Source organism: Muscardinus avellanarius (assembly GCF_963383645.1).
Source record: "Muscardinus avellanarius genome assembly, chromosome: 12".
Classification (NCBI taxonomy): Eukaryota; Metazoa; Chordata; class Mammalia; order Rodentia; family Gliridae; genus Muscardinus; species Muscardinus avellanarius.
The window spans coordinates 78384735-78407977 of record NC_137798.1 but is presented as its reverse complement, the minus strand read 5'-3'; the positions used below and the strand labels follow the sequence as shown (position 1 = coordinate 78407977).

The 23243-nt window shown below is 41.0% G+C and overlaps 1 protein-coding gene across 5 annotated transcripts in view; it reads right to left on the bottom strand.

Moving 5' to 3' along the window:
* Window positions 1–2925: 2925 nt before the first annotated feature.
* ZNF410 (zinc finger protein 410) overlaps window positions 2926–23243 on the bottom strand; it is a gene marked incomplete at both ends in the record, with an annotated part of 37638 nt that continues 17320 nt past the window's right edge. For 2 of the 5 annotated variants that reach the window (XM_080708112.1, XM_080708115.1), the window contains 6 exons: window positions 2926–2964; window positions 8143–8270; window positions 11318–11458; window positions 13459–13584; window positions 16920–17009; window positions 21842–22023. In XM_080708112.1, the coding sequence (XP_080564238.1) occupies window positions 2926–2964; window positions 8143–8270; window positions 11318–11458; window positions 13459–13584; window positions 16920–17009; window positions 21842–22023 (706 nt within the window). The other 3 variants (XM_080708113.1, XM_080708114.1, XM_080708116.1) reach the window with 3 other exon arrangements.

Sequence of the window (23243 nt, the reverse complement as noted above, 5' to 3'; positions counted from 1 at the left end):
TCAATATATTAACATTACTGCTTTTGAACAGCATAAAACTAGGGATAGGGGTTAAATCAAGGCAGGCAAAACTAGTCATGGCTACTGTTAGAGAATGGAGAGACGACGAGTGGCAAATAATGGTCATGATTTGAGGAAAACAAAGTGGAGAAGCTCAGGTGAAGGGACCATAGGCCAGACTTGAGGGTTCTTACTTTATCCCTGACTCTTAAATGTAGATATAGAAAAAGGAAACTTAAGTGAGTCAAAGGGCATGGATACAAGATAATAGAAGATAGTAAGACGAGAGAGCATAAATCCTGCTAGAATAGACCCAGAATCACAACAGCAACCACATTTTCATCAGAAGCCTGAAATGTGCATTCTTGGCCACTAATTAAAAATTATCTAGAAATATTGGGTGGGCAAAATAAAACACCCTCTGCTTATCATATTTAGCTCATGAGATGGCAAATTTGCAGCCTTTAGTTTCTTAGCCTCAGAAATTAGTATTGTAAGATAATTACTTTTTATTATTTTTTGTGTGTGGCAGTAGGAATTGAACCCAGGGGCATTCTACCTCCAACCTACACCCCCAACCCTATTTTATTTTTATTTTGAAACAGTGTCTTGCTAGGTTGATGAGTCTCATTGACTTGCTGAGACTGTCCTTGAACCTGTGATCCTATCTCAGCCCTCAAAACTAGGATTACAAGCATGCACCACCACGCCTGGTTGAGAAATTATTTTTTGTTAGTGGTAAGGGAGGGAAGTTGTCCCATATAGGCAGTATCCCTGGCTTTACTCACTAGATGCTATTAGCCCCTCTTCTAGTTTTAACAAGCAAGAACGTCTCCAGATATTGCCAAATGCACCAGGTTGAGAATCACAGCTCTAGTATCAAAGACAGACTGTAGAAAGCAAAAATGGGCATATTTTTTTGGGTGGTGGTGGTGGTACTGGGGTTCCTGGAAACCCTTCTACCTCCGGGCTACACTCCCAGACCCATTTATATATTTTTATTTGGAAACAGGGTCTCTTAAGCCAGCGAGGCTGGCTATGAACCTGCGTGATCCTCCTGTCTCCGCCTCCCAAATGCAGGTATTACAAGTATACACCACCACGCCTGGCTTAAAAATAGGCATTTTAAGAACATAATTACCATGAACATAATCTACAGAGTACAAAATGATTATGTATCTCATTAATTATTTTAAAAAGGAATTTTTTCTCTTATCTGTTTAGAATGTGCCACTATATGCATGTATGTTTATCAGCATAGAGCCTATTTTAAATAAATCTAAAACTTCCATGATAGACATGATTTTCGACTAGTAGGCAATCTTTGGAATATTCTTCTCCAATAATAACTGGCTATCGTCTCAGTAGTTGTAGACAGGATAGCAAGAATGCCTGTTCTAGAAGCTGGGTGTGATGGTATATGCCTGTAATCCCAGCTATTCAGGAGGTTGAGGTAGGAAGATCACAAGTTTGATGCCAGCCTAAACAACTTAGCAAGATCCTAGGATGTGCAAGACCCTGGGTTTAATCCACAGCATGGCAAACAAAACAAAAAACCAAACAACCCCCCCAAATAAAACAAACAAACAAACAAACAAACAGAGTGCTTGCTCTCACAGGAGCACCTTTCTCATGTTTTAACTATCTTTCTGGAAAAATTCAAAATTATCTTTTGCCCTTTCTCCAGAACTCAGACACTCTGTGTGTGTGTGTGTGTGTGTGTGTGTGTGTGTGTGTGTGTGTGTGTGTGTGTGTGTGTGTTACTGGGGATAGAATCCAGGGGCTTTCTACCCCAGGGTACACTTCTAGACCTATTTTATATTTTATTGGGAAACAGGGTCTTACTAAGCTGCTGAGAACCTCACTAAGTAGCTGAGGCTGGCTTCGAACCTGCACGATCCTCCTGTCTCAGCCTCCTGAGTACTGGGATTACAAGCGTGTGCTACCACGCCCAGCAGACACAGTCTTTTCTGATGGCGGCAGAGGGATACTCTGGTAACAACCATCTGGATTTACTATTTAGAAATAAAGACACTTGTATCATGTTTTCTAAGACTCTCCAGATCAGTTTTACTTGCTTGGAATCCTGAGGGCAAATCAGTGCCCTATCTTAAAGAGAAAAACAGAATTATTTTCTTAATCTCTAAGAAAACAAGTTGTCCAAAAAAAAGAGCCAATGAACTGTGTAGTTTTATTTATTTAAAGGGAAATCCGAAGCTCTGGAACATATGATTTTTAACTTAAAAAACAAAACAAAACAAAATAATCCTTTCTTAACATGCTACTGTATGGTCCATAACAGAGAAAGCAAAGTGACCAAGTAGAGGTGTATAGGACAAGATAGTACCTCAGCCTAGGCCAAGGGGAGATTCAAGTAATTTTTTTTTGCAGCTCAATGGCTGAGAGTCTATTACTCAGGTTGCTAAAGGGAGAGTGACACAGTACTAGTGACCACACTCCCTTCTTCAAGCAACAAGGCATCTTGAAAACTCAACTTCCTGGTGAAGTTCTATGGTTGGTGGCAGGATATTATTCATTCATGTAAAAAGACAGCTGAGTCCAGGATGAAAACTCTTCAAAGGAAAACTTCCCCTCAACAGCCATTATGAAAAACATCAGCCAACACATAATACAACTCACTTTTGGGAGAAGTCTGTCCCAAAATTTTGCAGTGAGAAGACAGACAGGTGCAATCACTGCCAGCCCACAATCACTGCTTGGCTCCCTGTCTGAATCGGATGGTGGTCGAAGAGAAGCTCTCGTACAAGCATCTTCTCTGCCAGGGAAGATAAACAAAATCAAAAGCAGAATCTTGTCCTTCATATACTCATTTTAGTTCCAGCAGGACATAAGCCTTTGCATCCTGTTTCCACAATGCACTCTGGGGTCAGATGGAGGTGCCCTTCCAGGAGTCAGTACACACACTCATGTTTGTCTTTCAGTTAAATCTCCTTGGTTTAGTAACTGTAAAAGATCAAAAGGAAGTCTAGAATAGATTATAGTTGTATTACAGAAAAAATAATTCATACTAAGTACAAGTTAAAGTAAGCATGTAGAGTGGGGAACCCACTAAGGGGTAAATCAAGGATATCTACTTCCAAAGCAAAAGACATGCATATAGACTAATACACCTCATTTATATACTGGCCTTTGGACTGCACTTTGACCATTTCATCATGGTATCATGTGAACTGTGCAATAAAATATCCTGTCTATAATCTGAACAATTGTTTGTGGAATCATTTACTCACCAATCAGTGATGGAGGAATCTGTAACTTACTAGGAAATCAGAAATGGTGGAACCAAAATTTATAAGCAAAAGTTATAAGCAGTCAAAGCACACATAGCCTGAAGGTTAAAGTACAAGGAAGCAGGAATGGAAGCTGTTCCATTTATAAGATCTAAGAGGTGGAAACCACTCATCAGAGATCCAGGGCTTCCCTAGGTTTAAAAGAAAACCTTTCCTGCCGGGTGGGTGTGGTGGCACACGATTATAATCCCAATACTTGGGAGGCTGAGACAGGAGAATCACAGGTCTACAGCCAGCCTCAGCAATTTAGTGAGGTCCTCCACAACTTAGGGTGGAACCCAGGGGCTTTTCTACCTCCTGGCTATACTCCCAGACCCATTTTTATACTTTATTTGGAAACAGAGTCTTACTAAGTTGCTGAGAGCCTCACTAAGTAGCTGAGGCTGGCTTTGAACCTGTGTGATCCTCCTGTCTCAGCCTCCCAAGCGCTGGGATTACAAGTGTGCGCCACCACGCCTGGCTCACCCTGTTTCAAAAGTAAATAAAAGAATAAAATTGGGCTGGGGGTATAGTTTGGAGGTAAAATACCCCCAGGGTTCCATCCCCAATACCACCACCAAAAAAAGAAAAAAGAAAACCTTTCCTGTGATGGAGATAGGCCTGAAGGACCTCACAGGGAGACAACAAACACTGACATTCTACTCTATACTTTAGGCTTCTATTCTAAAAAGTTTTGTACAAGCCGGGCGTGGTGGCCCACGCTTGTAATCCCCATGCTTGGGAGGCTGAGACAGGAGGATTGTGCAGGTTCGAAGCCAGCCTCAGCTACTTAGTGAGGCTTTCAGCAACTTTTAGACCCTGTTTCAAAATAAAAATATAAAATAGGGCTGGGAGTATAGCCCAGAGGTAGAAACCCTCTGGGTTCCACCCCCAGTACCACACACACACACAAAAAAAAGTTTTGTACAATAATTAATTAAGCCTGTTTCAATAATATTATAAAAAGAAAATGAAGCCAGGCGTGGTAGCGCACACTTGTAATCCCCGCGCTTAGGAGGTGGAGGCGGGAGGACCACACAGGTTCGTAGCCAGCAGTGCTGGCTTAAGAGACCCTTGTTTCCAAATAAAAAAGTATAAAATTAGGTCTGGGAGTGTAGCCCAGAGGTAGAAAAGCCCCTGGGTTCCACACCCAGTACTACCAAAAAAAAAAAAAAAAAAAAGAGCTAGGGGTGTAGCGCAGAGGTAAAATGCTCCTGGGTTCAATCCCTAGCACCAAAATATACATTTATATATTTATTATATATATTTATATGTATAAATTGGATGAAGGTAATTTATACAGCAGAATATAACAATGTGGAATTAAACATTTTTATTTTTTAATTTTTTAAAAGGAAGAGGTCAAGCTATATAAAGGGCCCTATAGTGAAGCAATTAAGGTGACCAATCAGAGGGTATGGAATAGGGGAGGATGGAGCCTCTTTAAAATGCAGGAGGTACATAAACAAATGTATCAAAGTTAATCACCAAACAAGCATGGGATGGGGGGAGGGGGAGGGAATGGGATGGGGGCTGGATGAGGGCTAATTGGATGATGTGTGCTTGTATATCCTCTCAAATCTTGTATTCCAATGTGATATATGATTACAATGCACCAATAAAAATAAATTAAAAATAAAAAATTTAATTAAAAATTTTTAAAAAACCTGTTCCCCCAGGTTTTCTGACAATTAGACAGAGGACTTACTTTCTAAAGCTAACTGGAACCCCTGGGCTTCTGGACTCTCATATGAACTAAAGTTCATCCCAAATGAGGTTCTATAGTCATGTTGAGCTCACAGTATTGAACTCAGTTAGGTTTGGAAAGTAAGTCCTCTAACTGGCAGAAAACCTCAGAGAAGATACAAATTATACAATCAGAACCACAAAAACGAGAGTTGGCTCATAGTTTTTGACATTTCCTATAATTTCTGATTTGTGATTTGGTTGCTCCCTGATATTCTCAGTAAGTTATTTTGATTTTTAGAACATATTTACAGGAACCCAGTTAGAGGTTCATCAGGAGATTCTTAGAGGTCTATTTTACACAATGTTCTCAAAAAAAAAAAAAAATTGGAAAAGCATTTATTTTTTCTTTTTGTGGTTTGGGCATTGAACCTAGGAGTATTCTACCTCTGAGTGACACCCTGAGCCCTAATTTATTTATTTTTTATCTATTTAGGTACTAGGATTTGAACCCAGGGGCATTCTACTTCCAAGCTACACCCTCAGCCCTTCTTTTTGTGTTTGTGGTACTGGGGATTGAACCCAGAGACATGCCACTGAGCTACAGCCTAGCCCCCATTTTTTTTTTTTTTTTTTACTGGGGATTGAACCTAGGGGCATCCTATTTCCAAGCTATATCTACCCTAGCCCTATTTTTATTCTTATTTTGAAACAGGATCTTGCTAGGTTGATGAGAGTCTCACTACTTGCTCAGGATAGCCTCCTATGTACTGGGATTACAAGCATGCACCTGGCTTTTTTTTTTTTTTTTTTTTTTAGCAAGTGCAAGGGGATCAAACCCAGAACTTTCTACATGTAGGCAAGCACTCTACCACTGAGTTATACCTTTGGGCCATGAGAGACCCTGTTTCCAAATTAAAACACACACACACACACACACACACACACACACACACACAAAATAGGGCTGGGTGTATAGTTTGAAGGTAGAATGCAGCTGGGTTCAATTCTTAGCACTACATTAAAAAAAAAAAAATGATTAGGATGAGGAGAGCAAGTATGTGCTTCTCCATGAAATACACTAGGAAGAATACCACCTGTGAAGTATTTTTGCTGAGAGAATAAATGAATCTAATCAAACTTATAAATATACCAGTATTTTTTTTTAAATCTAGTACTAGACAGAGGCATTAATATTAAGCAAAAGGAGTTCATCAGCCCAAATAGATGTGGGAAATTATACTGGGAGAGGAGGGGTGAAAAGGAAAAGGACTATTATAAAAGAGATATAAGAAAGGCAGTTAAGTGCAATATACGGGCCTTGTTTGAATCCTAATTCAAGTAAACTAACAGCAAAAAGATATTTCTGAGAAAACACACACACACACACACACACACACACACACACACAAACACAAATGCAGTATTAGAGAATATTAGTAAGTTATTGTTAGCGGGGTGTAGTGACTCATGCCTGTACTTAGGAGGCTGAGACACGATTGTAGGTTCAAGGCTTCAGCAACTAAGCGAGACTTGTTTCAAAATAAAAAATAAAAGAGTTTGGGGTGTAGCTCAGAAGAATTCTTCTGCACCCAACCCCCAATACAAAAAAAAAAAAAAAAAAAAGCGGGCATGGTGGCACATGTTTGTAATCTCATTACTTAGGAGGCTGAGACAGGAGAATCGCAGGTTCAAAGCCAGCCTCAGTAGTTTAGTGAGGCTATGGACAACTTAGTGCGACCCTGTTTCCAAATATATATATGTCTGGTGGTATAGTTTGGAGGTAGAAGGCCCCTGTGTTCCGTCCCCAATGCCACCAAAAAAAAAAAAAAAGAAAAGAAAAGAAAGAAAGAAAAGAAAATTCAAACTAGGATGCAGAGTCATTTGAAAAAGGTAACAGCTTAAACAGTAACTCAGGGGTATTCTACCTCTGAGCTACACCCCCAGCCCTATTTTATGTTTTTTATTTTGAAACAGGGTCTCATTAAGTTGTGGAGGGCCTCAACAAGTTGATATGGCTGTCCTTGAAAGAAAATGAAAATGAAGCAATGAAAGGAAAGGGAAAAGGAAGAGTATTATTTAGGAAGAAAGAAAGAAAGAAAGAAAGAAAGAAAGAAAGAAAGAAAGAAAGAAAGAAAGAAAGAAAGAGAAAGAAAGAGAAAGAAAGAAAGAAAGAAAGAGAAAGAAAGAAAGAAGGAAAGAAAGAAAGAAAGAAACCCTATCTAATAGCAAAGGGAACCAAGCTATATAACTTTTGGTAAAAGCTTATGCGTGGCTGGGCGGAGGCACAGGGCTGTAATCCTAGTACTTGGGAGGCTGAGACAGGAGGATTGCAGGTCCAAGGCCAGCCTCAGCAGTTTATTGAGATCCTGTTTAAAAAAAAAAAAAAAAAAAAGTGTCTGGGAATATAGATTGGAGGTAGCACGCCCTGTGTTCACTCTCCAGTACCAAAAAAAAAAAAAAAAAAAAAAGAGAGGAGCCTATGCACAGCTGCAGATGGTGGTGTGCGCCTGTGGTAGAGCGCCCTGGGTTTCAATCCCTAATGCTGAAGAAAGAAAAAAGCTTATGCATATAAAGTAAACTTGTGATGAAGTCAGATACTCTCATGTCACTAGACCAACAAAATACCCTAAGATTCTAGAAGCCTGACTGGTTTTCATTCTGTTTCCTGGGTCAGAGTCAAAACCATAGAATGGAAGTGCTTAAAATCAATAAACCCCTCCTTGATTGGGATGATGGTTCATTCCTGGCTGCTTCAGCCTGGTATCTCTAAGATGTATGGCCACAACAGAATGAAAATTATTTTCAATTATTCTGTCACTGATGTTTTTTGGCTAAGGGATCACTTTGTTCCTGGATGTTATTTTCATTATAAAATAAAAGCAGCATCTTTATTACAGTAAGAACACTGGGAAGAGGCATCACTCATTAAGGAATGTATACAGAGCAACTCTAAAAGTGAGTCCTAGCTGAGACGGCCAGTCTCCCAACTCACAAGACCCTAACTCAAGCTCCTTTCCAGTTGGAGTTATGCTTAGCTTGAATTAAGAGATTCTAGTTGAAGTTTCCAGGAAATGGAATTTGAAGAATTTTTCAGATCTTCTCAACTAGATTCCCAATCCTTTTCAAGCAGCTACAGAAACAAACAAGGGCAAGACAGTTTTACCTCCTGTGGATTTACTGCAGTTAAGACAGAAACCTCGTATGACTGCCTCCCTGACTGCATGGCCACCAAGTGATGTGTCACACCAGGCACTGAAGACAGGGGACGTGGGGATCCTTCAGTAAGCACCTCTGCGAAACAACAGAAAAAATGAATCATTAAAGAAACCAGAGTCCACAGATTTACTTACTGCCTCACCAAGCTTCTCATTAAAAACTCTAAAAACATTCCCTGAAAAACTGAACCTCAGGTTCCTGTATTTCTTTTAAGTTAATTCCTGCCTGATAATCATTACCAGTGAATTTGGAAAGTATTTAGAAGGAGGATGAAAAGAAAAAAGCAAGGAATCTTGATATAAAAGGTCATTTTTACTTTCATCAACCTAGTGAGACCTTGTGTCCAAATTAAAAGGTAGAATGTCTCTGGATTCAATCCCCAGTACCACAAAAAGGAAAGAAAAAAAAAGTCATTTTTCTTTTTTTGGTATTGGGGATTGAACCCAAGGGCATTCTACCTCTGAGTCATCCTCCCAGTGCTATTTTTTAATTCTTTATTTTGAAATCGGGTCTAAGGTGCAGAGGACCTGAGTAAGTAGCTGAGGCTGGCCACAAACCTGCGATCCTCCTGTCTCAGCCTCCCAAGTACTGGGATTACAAGTGTGCACCACCACATTCCACTTAGAAGATCATTTTTCAATAAACCAATTTAGAGTAATCTGGCTTTAGCACTGTTCCCAGAATTAAAACTATGAAACTGACAAATGCAGTTCTGGCAGGCAGATCAGGGGACTAGAACCAGCCCTTGAAGCAGTCACCAATGATACTAACAGTCCAACATGTACAGATCAAGAACTTATTCTGCCTTCAGAGTTCCTATTTAGTGTCCCTTTCTCTCTTGAGAGTTTCTTCTTCAAGGCTGGCAAAACAACTCAATGCAATTTCTGTGCCTCTTGCTTTAGTTATCCATCAGTTCCATGTAGACTCCATAAAGAAGTAACATAAACATGGTTGGTCACTTACTTCCAAAACTGACTGGTAGGATATGACTAAAACACAGAATCTCATACTTACTAGGTTTTCATCAGTGGGATCACCATAAAGTTTTTCTAGAAAGTTTACAAACCACTTACTCCTCAAATTCAAAGTGTCTTCTAGGAGTTTTGTAGCTTATACTGATCTTCCAGACTGTACCATATACTTTAATGTTTGCTAATATACTCTCTTCTATCTACTTAGTGTTGTTTACCACATATATATATATATATATATATATATATATATATATTTTTTTTTTTTTTTTTTTTTTTTTTTTTTTGGTAGTACTGGGGATGGAACCCTTCTACCTACAGGCTACACTCCCAGACCTATTTTATATTTTATTTAGAAACAGGGTCTCTTAAGCCAGCAAGGCTGGCTTTGAACCTGCACGATCCTCCTGTCTCCGCTTCCCAAGCACAGGGATTACAAGCGTGCGCCACTATGCCTGGCTAGATAATAAATTTTTATTTGCTAACTCCCCCCACCACCCCTTTCGGTACTGGAGATAGAACCCAGGGGCATTCTACATCCGAGCTACACCTCTAGCCCCATTTTTTGTTGTTGTTGCTTTTTTTTTTTGGTGGAACCCAGAGGCTTTTTTTTTTTTATTACCTCCGCCTATACTCCCAGACCTATTTTTTATATTTTATTTGGCGACAGGGTCTCACTAAGTTGCTGAGAGCCTCACTAAGTAGCTGAGGCTGGCTTTGAACCTGTGCGATCCTCGTGTCTCAGCCTCCCAATTGTTGGGATTACAAGCGTGCACTGCCACGCCCGGCTCCCATCCCCCCCCCCTTTCTTTCTCTCTCTCTCTTTCTATTTTATTTTTATTTTTTTTTTGTGTGTGTGGTACTGGGGATGGAACCCAGGGGCCTTCTATCTCCAGGTTACACCCCCAGCCCTATTTTTTATATTTTATTTACTTATTTATTTATTTATTTATTTATTTTGCGGGTCTGGGGATGGAACCCAGGGGCATTTGACCTCTGAGCTACACCCCCTGCCCTATTTTTTTTTATTCCTTATTTTGAAACCGGGTCTCACTGAGTTGCAGAGGGCCTCACTAAGTAGCTGAGGCTGTCTGCGAACCGTGATCCTCCAGGTCTCTGCCTCCTGAATGCTGGGATTACAAGCGTGCGCCACCACGCCCGGCTATATTTTTATTTAGAAACAGGGTCTCATTAAATTGCTGAGAGGCTTACTGAGTAGCTGAGGCTGGCTTTGAACCTTTGTGATACTCTTGTCTCAGTCTCCCAAGTACTGGGATTACAAGCATGGGCCACCATGCCCAGCTCCAGCTCCCATTTTTTATTCTTTATTTTGAAACTGGGTCTCACTGATTTGCAAAGGACCTCACTAAGTAGCTGAGGCTGTCTGCGAACTGTGATCCTCCGGTCTTAGCCTCCCAAATGTTGGGATTACAAGAGTGCGTCACCACGCCTGGCTTGGTAACTTGTTTTTAAGGTTCCTATTTCTATTCCTGTCTTTCCCATGGTGCCAGGGCACATAGTAGGCACTGAATAAATGCATGCTGACCTCACCTGGTAAGTTTTTCAGAGAAGAGGGCCTGTGTAACTTGGGTGAAATTTCTATAACAGAGTAGAGCAACTATTTTCTAGAGAGCCCTTTCTTTTCTCCAGAAGATAAGGCTTTGAAGGTATGGAGAAACTGCTTTATATCTCCTCTGTAAAACCTGGTTATGTTCTGTTTAAATGTTTTAAAAGTTAAGTTCTTCCATAACTGTAATAGGAAAGACAGAAATAATTGGGCTAGGATGCTAGAGTTTCAGATAATTTTTCCTTAAAATTTTTTTTCTTTCTTATCACTTTCAGTGACTATATTTTTTCTTTCTTTCTTTCTTTTTTTTTTTTTTTTTGTGGTGCTGGGGATTGAACCCAGGACTTTATACATGCTAGGTATATATTCTACTATTAAGCTTTAATAGCCGCCTTCAATAGCAGCTTTCAATGAATTTTTAAAAAACAGATTCACTTATTCACCCCAGAGAATAAGAACACAAATGTTACTCAATCATACCATAGCTATTCACAAGATTTAAACCTCCATTTCTGAGACAGCCTATTCTTTAACCTGTAGTTGCAGCCCACTTTCCCCAAATAAAGAAAAATTAGAACTTTTACCATCATCAACTCCCAGGATAGAAGTGGTATTTGGTAGGTTCAAGGACTCTCCACCAAGGTTAGGCTGAGAATTTATAGACACCAGGTTTTTACTGGGTACTGAAGTTTCTTCAAGCAAACCACTGCCCATTAGTGGCTCAGCTGCACAGAGAATAGGATATGAGAGACAAATAAAGCCAAGTCTATGCCTGGTCCTCATTTTCCTTCACAAGAAAGCTGGCCTTCTCTTGAAAGGTAGAAGTTAAGCTATATCTTGGACACCACATCCTATTTCATCAACTTTCAGGAAATAAGAATAAACCTAGAATGAAAGGTTAAACCTTGGGTATAATTACCCTTACTTGTGACCAATATCTGAAGAATTAGTATATGAAATGAGATGGATAGATCTTTAGAAAGGAGTACTTGATATTAAGTAACTCGGGAAAGACATAGAAAAGGTATAAGAATCTTGAAGAGCTATCAATTATTATTATTATTTTTTGTGGTACTGGGGGTGGCACTCGGGGGCATTCTATCCCCTTTTCCCCAAGCTATACTCACAGCCCTATTTTATTTTTTTAATTTTGAAACAGGGTCTCACTAAGTTGCAAAGGGTCTCACAAGTTGCTGAGGCTGGCTGCGAACCTGCGATTCTCCTGTCTGTCTCAGTCTCCCAAGTACCTGGGATTACAAGCATGCGCCACCACACCTGGCTCGAAAAGTTGTTAAATTTAAGGTAGGGTAAAAGTAGTTATAATTAACAAGTAAAAAATGCTTAAACTACTATCTTTTATCACCATGCTATTCAAATGCTGTCTCATGGACCAGACTAGTTACCACTAAACTCATTAAGAGAGCCTTTAAGATTTTGTTCACTTGTTTATGAATGGATCTCCCTATGCTGCATAAGGAGGCATCAAAACTCCTGGACCTCAAAATGCAGAGGTACTCAAAACTCAGTTTCCTGTGTAGCTAGGAAAACAAGTGAATGCCATTAGGGGAACCTTGTGACTTTTTTTCTTATTTCTTTTTCTGCAGTGCTGGCAAGAGCTCTCCCACTGAGCTATACCCCAGTCCCTAGGGGAGCCTTCCCCCGCCCCAAGTATTGAGAATTTAACCCAGAGCTTCATGCATGATAGCCAAGCACCCTACCTCTGAAATATATCCCAGCTCTTTCATTTTTAAATTTTAAGATATGGTCTCACCAAGATGACCAGCCTATCTTGAACTTGCAACCCTTCTGTCTCAGCTCCTGAGTCACTCAGATTTAAAGACAGATGCCACTGAACCTCGCTAGAAGAACTTTAAAACTACATATTCTGGGATCTTAAATTATCATTTATTAGGTTTTTTTGTTTTGTATGGATGGAGAGAGGAATAACAAGAAAAAATTTTTTTCAGTACTGGGGATTGAACCCAGGGACATGCAATCTCAGAGTTCTACCCTTAGCCCTATTTTTAATTCTTGATTTTGAAACAGGGTATCATTAAATTGTGAAGGGCCTAAGTAACTTAGGCTAGCAGCAAATCTGTGATCCTCCTATCTCAGTCTCCCAAGTACTGGAATTAAAAGCATGTACCACCATGTCTGACTAATATATGCTTTAAAAAGAATGCAGATACCAGGCACCACTATTCCTATAATCCCAGTAATTGGGAGGGTGAGACAGGAGAAGCACAGGTTTGAGTCCTGAGCACAGTAACTTGGTAACATGCTATCTCAAAAAATAAAAACGAGCTTGGCATTGTGGTGCATGACTAGGCTGAGATAGGAGGATCACAAGTTTAAGGCCATCCTCAAGCAATTTTTTGAGAGAATGTTGCAAAATAAAAAAGAAAAGGGCTGGAGGTTTGGCTTGGAATTAGAATTAGAATGCCCCTTGGTTCAATTCCCAGAACCAAAAAAAAAAAAAAAAAAAGTTGGCAGTGTAGTGGTAGAATGCCCCTGGGTTCAATCCTCAGTACCACGGGATTGGGGGGTGAGGAATGGGGATAACTATATTGTACAGCTATGTTTGGAAACCATCAGTCCATCAAACGAGACCAAGATTCTACAACCAAAACAGTTAGCAAATCTTCAGAGAGCCAGGCAGGCCAGTGACTTGGCTCTCTGAAGAGGCATAAAAGATGCAGCCCTCCACTATGCCCACCCTCCTCACCAGGTTGCTCCTGTTCTTGACTCCCAGCTGCTCCCAGCTGTAAGTGATATTTTCTCATGTGCACATTCCTGCTCCCACTCTGAGAGAAGGTCTTCCCACAAACTTGGCACTGATGAGGCTTCTCTCCTGAAACAGGGACCAGGTTAAGACAGGGGAGCCAAAAAGAAGGGGTATATTTCTGATGGCTAGCAAGTAGACTGACCTAGATGGAGAAGGCCAGAGGACGTTAAACATAAGAGGCTGCTTCTTCTCCCAGTTGCCTATCTTCCCCAGGCTCCCAACCTTCAGTACTCAGGGAAGGCAGGAAGGATGTAACAAGGCTCAGAAAACCCTTGCTCCCAAACCCACTGTATTGTGGCCTTCCAAAACAGTCTCTTCAGTGTGGAATCATGGTAGCCACACAAAGTATTTTTTTTTCTTTTATTTTGTGGTACTAGGAATTGAAATCAGAGGCATTCTACCTCTAGGCTATACTGCTACACTTCCAGCACTTTTTATTTTGAAACAGTCTCGCTGAACTGCTAAAGGTCTCCCTAAGTTGCTGAGGCTGGCTTTGAAGTTGCAATTGTCTTGTCTCAGCTTCCCAAGCACTGGAAGTGTAGGCATGCATACCCACCACCATACCCCACTTACTTCTGTGTGTGTATAGTACCAAGGATTGAGCCCAGGGGTACTTTATCACTAGGCTTTATTTTTTATTTATTTTTGTGGCACTAGGATTGAACCTAGGGTTATTCTATATCTGAGCTATACATCCAGCCAAGTTTTTTATATTTTGAAACAGGGTCACACTAAGTTCCTGAGGGCTTCACTAAATTGCTGAGACTGGTTTCAAACAGGTGATCGATCTCCTGTCTCCGCCTCCCAAGTATTAGTATTATAGGCATGTACCACCATGCCTAGCTTACTTTTTTTTTTTTTTTTTAGGTACTAGGAATTGAACCCGGGAACATTCTACCTCTGAGCTATACCCGCGGCCCTACTTTTTATACCTTATTTTGAAAACAGGGTCTAAGTCATGGAGGGCCTCACTAAGTAGCTGAGGCTGGGCCATGAACCTGTAATCCTCCTGACTCTGCCTCCTAAGTAGCTGGGATTACAGGCATGTGCCATTGAACCTGGCTTTTACTCCTCTTTTCAGATAGTTTTCCATGGACCTCTAGGACATGTCCTCTCCTCAGAGATTCCAATCTTGTTTTTGTTGTTGTTGTTGTTGCTGTTGCTGGTGGTACTAGGGGATCAATCCCAGGGGTATTCTACCTCAGAGATATTCCCCCAACTCTTTATTTACTTGTGTGTCTGTGCATGCACTTGTGTGTGTATATGTTTACTGGGAATAAAAACCAAGGGCACTCTACCTCTAAGCTATACCTTTAGTCATTTTTATTTTTTTAGGTTTTTTTTTGTGTGTGTGTGGTACTGGGGTTCCTGGAAGCCCTTCTACCTCTGGGCTACACTCCCACGGGCTACACTCCCAGACCTATTTTTTAACTTTTTTATGTGGAAACAGGGTCTCTTAAGCCAGCGAGGCTGGCTCCGAACCAGCGCGATCCTCCTGTCTCTACCTCCCAAGAGCAGGGATTACAAGCGTGCGCCACCACGCCCGGTTTATTTTTTTAGTTTTGAAACAGGGTCTCACTAGGTTCCTGAGAGTTGTGCTCTATTGCTGAGGCTGTCCTTGAACCTATAACCCTCCCGTCTCAGCCTCCCAGTACCAGGAATACAGATGTGTGTCACCACACCTAGCTTTATTTTTTTATTTTGGAACAGGGTCTCACTAAGTTACTAGATACTGGCCTGAAACCTGCTATCCTCCAGTGTCAGGCTCCCAAATACTGGGATTACAGACAGGTGCTACCACACTTAGCTCTAATTATGGGTTCTTATTTTTTTCTCTCACTACTTGGGGTTTTCAACATTCACACTGGCAGTTCTTCTAACATAATGAACTGAACTACCTCTAGTCCCAAACTCAGTTTCCATTCTACCTACCCAGACAACCATATTTAGAGTGGGGGGTCAAAGCTCATGCCCATGGGAACTGGAAGCTAAGAAAATTAAGTAAAATCACCAAATTGGGCCCCAGTAACCCAGAGAATACGTTCCCTATAAAAGGGACAGTTGTTATCTAGCTGTAGCCAGTTGTTATCATGTACAGATAGAGGCCTAGCACCGCTAGATTTTATGAAATACTTTATTTTTTGTTAAAGGGAAGCTAAAATTGAAGATTTTTAAAGGTATAATATCCCAACTTGTAAAACTGGGAACAAATTTACAATTGATAAAAACATGCAGCAGTCTTTACTGCTGGTGAGAATGCAAAAGATTATAACCTCTGTGAAAGATAATCTGACATTATCTAGAAAAATTACAAATGCATTTGCCCTCTAAGAATCACATTTATAGAAATCTGTACCAAAATTATAAGGCAAAATGGAAATAATCTATGCATAAGATTATTTAGTGTGCCATTATTTTAAGTATCTAAAGACTAGATCCAACCTGAATATTCATCCTAGAGAATGACTAAATAAAGTTATACAATATAAACATGGGCCGGGTATGATGACACACTCTTATAATTCCAACATTTGGGAGGCTGAGACAGGAGGATTGCAGTTTGTGGACAGCCTCAGCTACTTAATGAGACCCTTTGCAACTCAGTGAGATCCTGTTTCAAAATAAAGAATAGGGCTGGGGCCAAGTACCACCAAAAAAAAAAAAAAAAAATCATATTCTCTGGAATGTCTATAATCAAAGACAAATAGAAACAAGTGTTTGTGAGGATATGAAGAAACTGGAAGCCTCATACACTCCTGGTAGAAATGTAAAATGGTTCAGCTGCTTTAAAAAACTCTTTGGTAGTTTCTCTTTATTGTTAAACTGAGAGCAAACAGAGAGTAACCAAATGATTCAGCAATTCAACTCCTGAATATATACTCCAGAGAAATAAAGACATATAGACAAAAATGTTCACAACAGCCTTATTCATAATAGCTAAAATGTGCACATCTAGACATTGCAATACTATTCAGTCATCAAAAGTGAAGTATTGGCCAGGCTCAGTGGTGTATTCCTATAATCTCAATACCTAAGATGTGGAGACAGGAGGATCATATAGTTCAAATCCAGCCTTAGCAATGTAGCAAGGCCCTCGGCAACTCAGTGAGACCCCATTTCAAAATTAAAAAAAAAAAAAAAATAGGGCTGAGGGTATAGCTCAGAGGTAGAATGCCCCTGAGGTTCAGTCTTCAGTACCACATACACACACACTTGATGATATATGGAACAACATGAAAGAACCTTGAAATTATATGCTAAATTAAAGAAATCAGTCTACTTTTAGGGTAAACAATTTGCTTCTTTTTATTTTTTTTTCTCATACCAACTCCCCCACACCTTTGCCTACTTTTCCTGAAATCTGCAAGTGTCAGAGTGAACCCTCAGATGTTTTCTAATACCTGAGTGAACCACCAGATGTTTTCGGAGGCTGGAATACTCAGCAAAGGAACGGCCACACCCTTGGGCTTCACAAAGGAAAGGCTTTTCTCCTAGAGATGGAAAATGAGATAAAGATTCAATCTTCTGATGAACAGACTAGTACTTTCTTTTCCCATCAACTTTATTGTTTCCAATGACATATTCTTTCTGATTTCTTTAAATCATACTACATAATTTTAACCAGGCTACCTAGCACAACTACTGCCTCTTAATGATCTAGTATATACAGCCTATCAGAGCCCTGCCTTTTTGCCCAGAAGAGTTATCTCTGGGCCTCACACTTCTTTTTCCCACCTTACTTCAAAGGCTGGCTCCTCTACTCCAGGGATCCCATCCCTTCTGATAATATCAAGAATAACAGTGTGGGCTGGGGGTGTAGCTCAGTGGTAGAATGCTTGCCTGACATGCACAAAGGAGGAGGAGGAGGAGGAAGAGGAAACAGTATATGCTGTTAGGATTTTCCTTAAGATTAAGACTCTAAAGTCAGGTGTGGTGGCACATGCTTGTAATCTCAGCATTTGGGAGGCTGAGACAGTAGGATCACAGTTCAAGGAAAGCCTCAACTAGTTAGCGAGGCCCTTTGTAATTCAATGAGACTCTGTTTCAAAAATACAGAAAAAATAAGGCTGGTGTGTAGTTTGGAAGATGAATGGCCCTGGGTTCCATCCCCAGCACTATTAACAACAACAACAAAAAGACTAGTCTAGATCCATTTATAAGTACAGATTTCTAAAGGTTTAAAATAGGTACTGGGCATGGTGGTCAAATACCTATAATCCCAGTACTTGGGAGACTGATAGGAGGATTGAAGGTTTGAGGCTGGCCTTGCAACTTAGCAAGCCTTCAGCAATTAATGAGACCCTATTCAAAATAAGAAAGGAATGTAGGTCTAGTTCAGGGTAGAACATCACTGGGATCAATACCCAGCAACCCCAATAGATATTCTATAGTTTTAATTTATAACACCCAAAATGTGAAGACAGATATTCAGTCAGAGGGGTAGACAAAAGTCTGTAGCTATAATGTGAAAGTGACTATATGTATAGAGTCATGTTTTGGATGATTTCTTTTCTTTGTGCTTTTCTGTTACTTTATTTGGTGGTACTGGGGGTGGAACCCAAGGGCTTTCTACCCCCGGGCTATCCTCCCAGACCTATTTTATACTTTATTTGGAAACAGGGTCTCACTAAGTAGCTGAGAGCTTCACTAAGTAGCTGAGGCTGGCTTCGAATCTGTGAGATCCTCTGGTCTCAGCCTCCCAACTGCTGGGATTACAAGAGCACGCCACCACACTCGGCTTGCTTTTCTGTTATTTTAATATTCTTTCTTTTGAAACAGGGTCTCACTAAGTAGCTCAGGCTGGCCACATACCATCAATCCTCCTGTCTCAGCCTCCCAAGTACTGGGATTACAAAAATGTGCCACTGTGCCCGTTATTTACTTTGCTATTTTAAAAATCAAAACTGGGATCTGGGAGCTGGGTGTAGTGGCACATGCCTATAATTCTGGTACTTGGGAGGCTGAGAGAGAGGATCACAGGTTTGAGGTCAGCCTTAGCAATTTAGCAAGATCCTGTTTAAAAATAAAAAATAAAGCCGGGTGTAGGAGTACAAATTTATAACCCCAGTACTTGAGAAACTGAGATAGGATTGCAGGTTCAAGGACAGCCTCAACAAGTAGTAAGGCTCACCAACCTAGTAAGACTCTGTTCCAAATGAAAATAAAATAGAGCTGGGGTTGAGCTTGGAGGTAGAATGCCTCAGGTTCAATCCCCATACCACAAGAAAGAAGATTAAAAAAAGAGCCGGGTGTGGTAGCGCACGCTTGTAAATCCCAGCATTCAGGAGGCTAAGACCCAGAGGATTGCGGTTCGCAGACAGCCTCAGCTACCTTAGTGTGGCCCTCTGCAACTCAGTGCAACCCGGTTTCAAAATAAAGAATAAAAAATAGGGCAGGGGGTGTAGCTTTGAGGTCAAATGCCCCTGGGTTCCATCCCCAGACCCACCAAAAAAAAAAAAAAAAAAAAAAAAAAAAAGAGAAGAGAGAGAGGGAGAAAGAGGGAGCAAAACGGAAAAGAGAAAAGATGAAAAGATACGGGTCTCACTTCATTGCTGAGGCTGGCCTCAAACCTGCAATCCTCCTGTCTTCAGCCTCTGGAATAGCTGGCATTATAGACATGTGCCACTGTGCCCAACTGAAACAAAAAGTTCTTTATACTACATTTGCAACTTCCTGTGGGTCTATAATTGTGTCAAATCAAGAGGGTGAGCTTGAGGGGTAGTTCAGCGGTAGATCATGGGCTTAGCAGGCACAAGGCCCTGCGTTTAATCTCTATGACTGTAAAAAATGTAGTGAAAAAATTAATACAATTTCTGTCTTCCAAGTCTCACAGCCTAGTGTAAGAGAGAAATGTATTTGTAAATAACTGCAATACAAGTTCTTGTACAAAAAAAAAGAAAAGAAATATGCTATAAGCATTTAATAAGCATTTAGAAGAGAAGGGTTTTTTGGTTTTTTTTTTTTGGTGGTACTGGGGTTTCTGGAAGCCCTTCTACCTCCGGGCTACACTCCCAGACCTATTTTATATTTTTATTTGGAAACAGGGTCTCCTAAGCCAGCGCACACAGCTGGCTTCGAACCTGCGCGATCCTCCTGTTTCTGCCTCCCAAGCGTGGGGATTACAAGCGTGCGCCACCAGGCCCGGCCAGCCTCAGCTACTTAATGAGACCCTCCGTAACTTAGCAAGACCCTGTCTCAAAGAATAAAAAATAGGGCGCTGGGAGTGAAGCTCGGAAGTAGAATGCCCCTGGGTTTAATCCCCATGCCTAAAAACAAAAACCTATACTGTCAAAAGGCCCTGGCTGCAGCTCTCACTTGAGACAGCCTTTCAGGCTCCTTTTTCTTATCTGGGTGTATGTGGTATGTCCTACATTCATATTTCAATTACTGCTAATAAAGATCTGAGGTTGCCGGGCGTGGTGGCGCACGCTTGTAATCCCAGCATTTGGGAGGCTGAGACCTGGAGGATCGTGGTTCGCGGACAGCTACTTAGTGAGGCCCTCTGCAACTCAGTGAGACCCGGTTTCAAAATAAAGAATAAAAAATAGGGCAGGTGGTGTAGCTCAGAGGTCAAATGCCCCTGGGTTCCATCCCCAGACCCGCAAAAAAAAAAAAAAAAAAAGATTTGAGGTTAAGCCAGGCGTGATGGTACACACTTGTAATCCCAGTACTTGGAGGCTGAGACTGGAGGATCACAGGTTTGTGATCAGCCTCAGCAATTTAGTGAGGTCCTTGGCAACTTAATGAAACCCTGTTTCAAAATAAAAAAATAAATAAAATAGGGATGGAGGGTATAGCTCAGAGGTTGACTGTCCCTGGGTTCATTCCCCTGTATCCCTACCACATACACAAGAAATGGAAGAAACCTGAAATTCTAAAATTGTTGAGCAATAAAGAGATCAATGAGATGAGAGCTGGCAAGAGTTACAATGAAGGAAAAAAATACAAAGAGGAAAGTAAGGTCATATTTTGAAGTAAAAGAAAGTGAAGATGTTCAGTGTTATTGAACACTATGGAGATGATGAGTAGTATGAGAATAAAGAAGCTATGAAGGCATGGTGAACCCTACTTTCCTTAGCTGTTCAGCTAGATAGTTTTCTTATTCTTTTATGCAAATTGCTTTCTTGAACAAGTATAGCTTACTCTTTCACGAAAAGATTTGAAGCCAGGCGCGTAGTGGCGCATACTTGTAATCCCAGTGCTTGGGAGGCTGAGACAGGAGGATTGCAGAGGTTAGAGGCCAGCCTCAGCTACTGAGTGAGGCTCTTAGCAACTTAATGAGACCCTGTTCCCAAGTAAAGTATAAAATAGGTCTGGGAGGATAGCCCGGGGGGGAGAAAGCCCCTGGGTTCCACCCCTGGTACTACCAGAAAGAAAAAAAATTCACCCTTCAATTCTTAGACCAAGGGTCAGGAATATTTATTTTCCTCCTTTGATACTGGCATGCTATGACCTGGAACAATTCACTTCCCACTCTATTTATCATTTTGTAAAGCTTTAACAAGAAAGCAAACTTCTTAAAAGAATCACATCCTTTCTTTTGTATTTACCCCAATATTAGCTTACTTAGTGCTCTGTATGGTTTATACCATTCAATAAATGTTACTGCCCAAAATACAACTGTGCATTGATGAGATCTGAAAACAGACTGATTTTGTCCTTATCTCCTCATATCACTGCAATCAAAGGTTTTAGCCGGGCGTGGTGGCGCACCCTTGTAATCCCCACACTTGGGAGGCGGAGACAGGAGGATCGTGCAGGTTCCAAGCCAGGTGCACTGGCTTAAGAGACCCTGTTTCCAAATAAAAATATAAAATAGTTCTGGGAGTGTAGCCCGGAGGTAGAAGGGTTTCCAGAAATCCCAGTACCACCACCAAAAAAAAAGAAAAAAAAAAAAAGGAAGGTTTTATATTTCTTCCTATATGGTAGGCTACTGTCCATTTCTCACACACAGATTAAATTCAATAAATGTCACTGTATGAATTGAAAAGTACTATGAGGCATTTGGGGAAAAAAAATCACTGCCAGGCGTGGTGGTGCATAATTGTGAGGCTCTCCACTACTTAGGAAGACTCTCAAAATAGGGCTGGGGTTATAACTCAGAGGCAGAATGCCCCTGGGTTCCATCCCCAGTAACACACACACACACACACACACACACACACACACACACACACACACACACACACACGAAATCACGTCTTCAGAGTTCTGGCAACAACTCTACATCTTCACCGCCATTCCCACTTAAGCCTTTTGCAAGGATAGGTAAGCAACTGCTGAGCCAAGAGGAAGGCCCAAGGGAATGCTGGGTTGCACATACCTGTGTGTATGCGTAGGTGGTTCTTCAAGTTTCCAGCTGTAGTGAACTGCTTACCACAGCTGGACTCAGGACACATGAAGGGCTTCTCTCCATTGTGGGTCCTCATGTGCACCTTCAACCTCTGCAGAACATAGAAGCTTTTCCCACAGCCTTCTGCAGGGCAGATGAAGGAGCGGTCATTTCTGAAAAAAGGAAAAAAATATATAAACAACAATACCAAAAATATTCTTTAAAGAGAAATGACAAGGCCGGGCGTGGTGACGCAAACTTGTAATCCCAGTACTTGGGAGGCTGAGACAGGAGGATCATGCAGGTTTGAAGCCAGCCTCAGCTACTTAGTGAGGCTCTCAGCAACTCAGTGAGACCATTTCCAAATAAAATATAAAATAGGTATGGGAGTATAAGCCTAAAGGTAGAAGGACCCTGGATTCCACCTCCAGTACCACACACACACACACACATACATACACACAAAAAAAAACCCACAAAAAAAAGAATTGACAAATCAAAATTCCTATTGCCTCTCAAGACAGTAACTTCCAAAGCTGAATATATTAGTGTAGTCTGACGAGTTTGCTAAAATTACAGATGCCCATCTCCCGCCCCCCTCCAATACTAGTTTCATAGGTTTAAGATAAGGGCCTAGGTTTATGTATTACTTTATTTTTTTTTTTGGTGGTGGTACTGGGGTTCCTGGAAGCCCTTCTACCTCTGGGCTACACTCCCACGGGCTACACGCCCAGACTTATTTTATATTTTTTTATGTGGAAACAGGGTCTCTTAAGCCAGCGTGGCTGGCTTCGAATCTGCGCGATCATCCTGTCTCCGCCTCCCAAGCGCAGGGATTACAAGCGTGCGCCATCACGCCTGGCTCAAAGAAGCTATGTTTTATAATGAGACTTGAGAATTCTTAACTCTTAAGACATTTAGATGCCATCTATCTTATTTAAATATTTACCAAGAATGAAAAAACGACTATAATTCCAGTACTTGGAAGGCGAAGACAGAAGAATCACAGGTTTAGGAGCAGCCTTTGTCAGCCGGGTGTGGTGGTACAGGCTTGAAATCCTTGTGCTTGGGAGGCAGAGACAGGAGGATTGCGCGGGTTCGAAGCCAGCCACGCAAGCTTAAGAGACCCTGTTTCCAAATAAAAATATAAAATAGGTCTGGGAGTGTAGCCTGGAGGTAGAAGGGTTTCCAGGAACCCCAGTACCACCAAAAAACAAACAACAAACAAGAAAAAAAGCAGCCTTTGCAAATTAGCAATGGCCTGAGCATCTTAACTGGATCCTCTTTCTTCTTTTTGGTACACATTGAACCCAGAGGTCTTCTACTTCTGAGCTACAGCCTTAGCCCTATTTGTTTTATTTTTAAACAGGGTATCACTAAGTTGCTGAGGGAA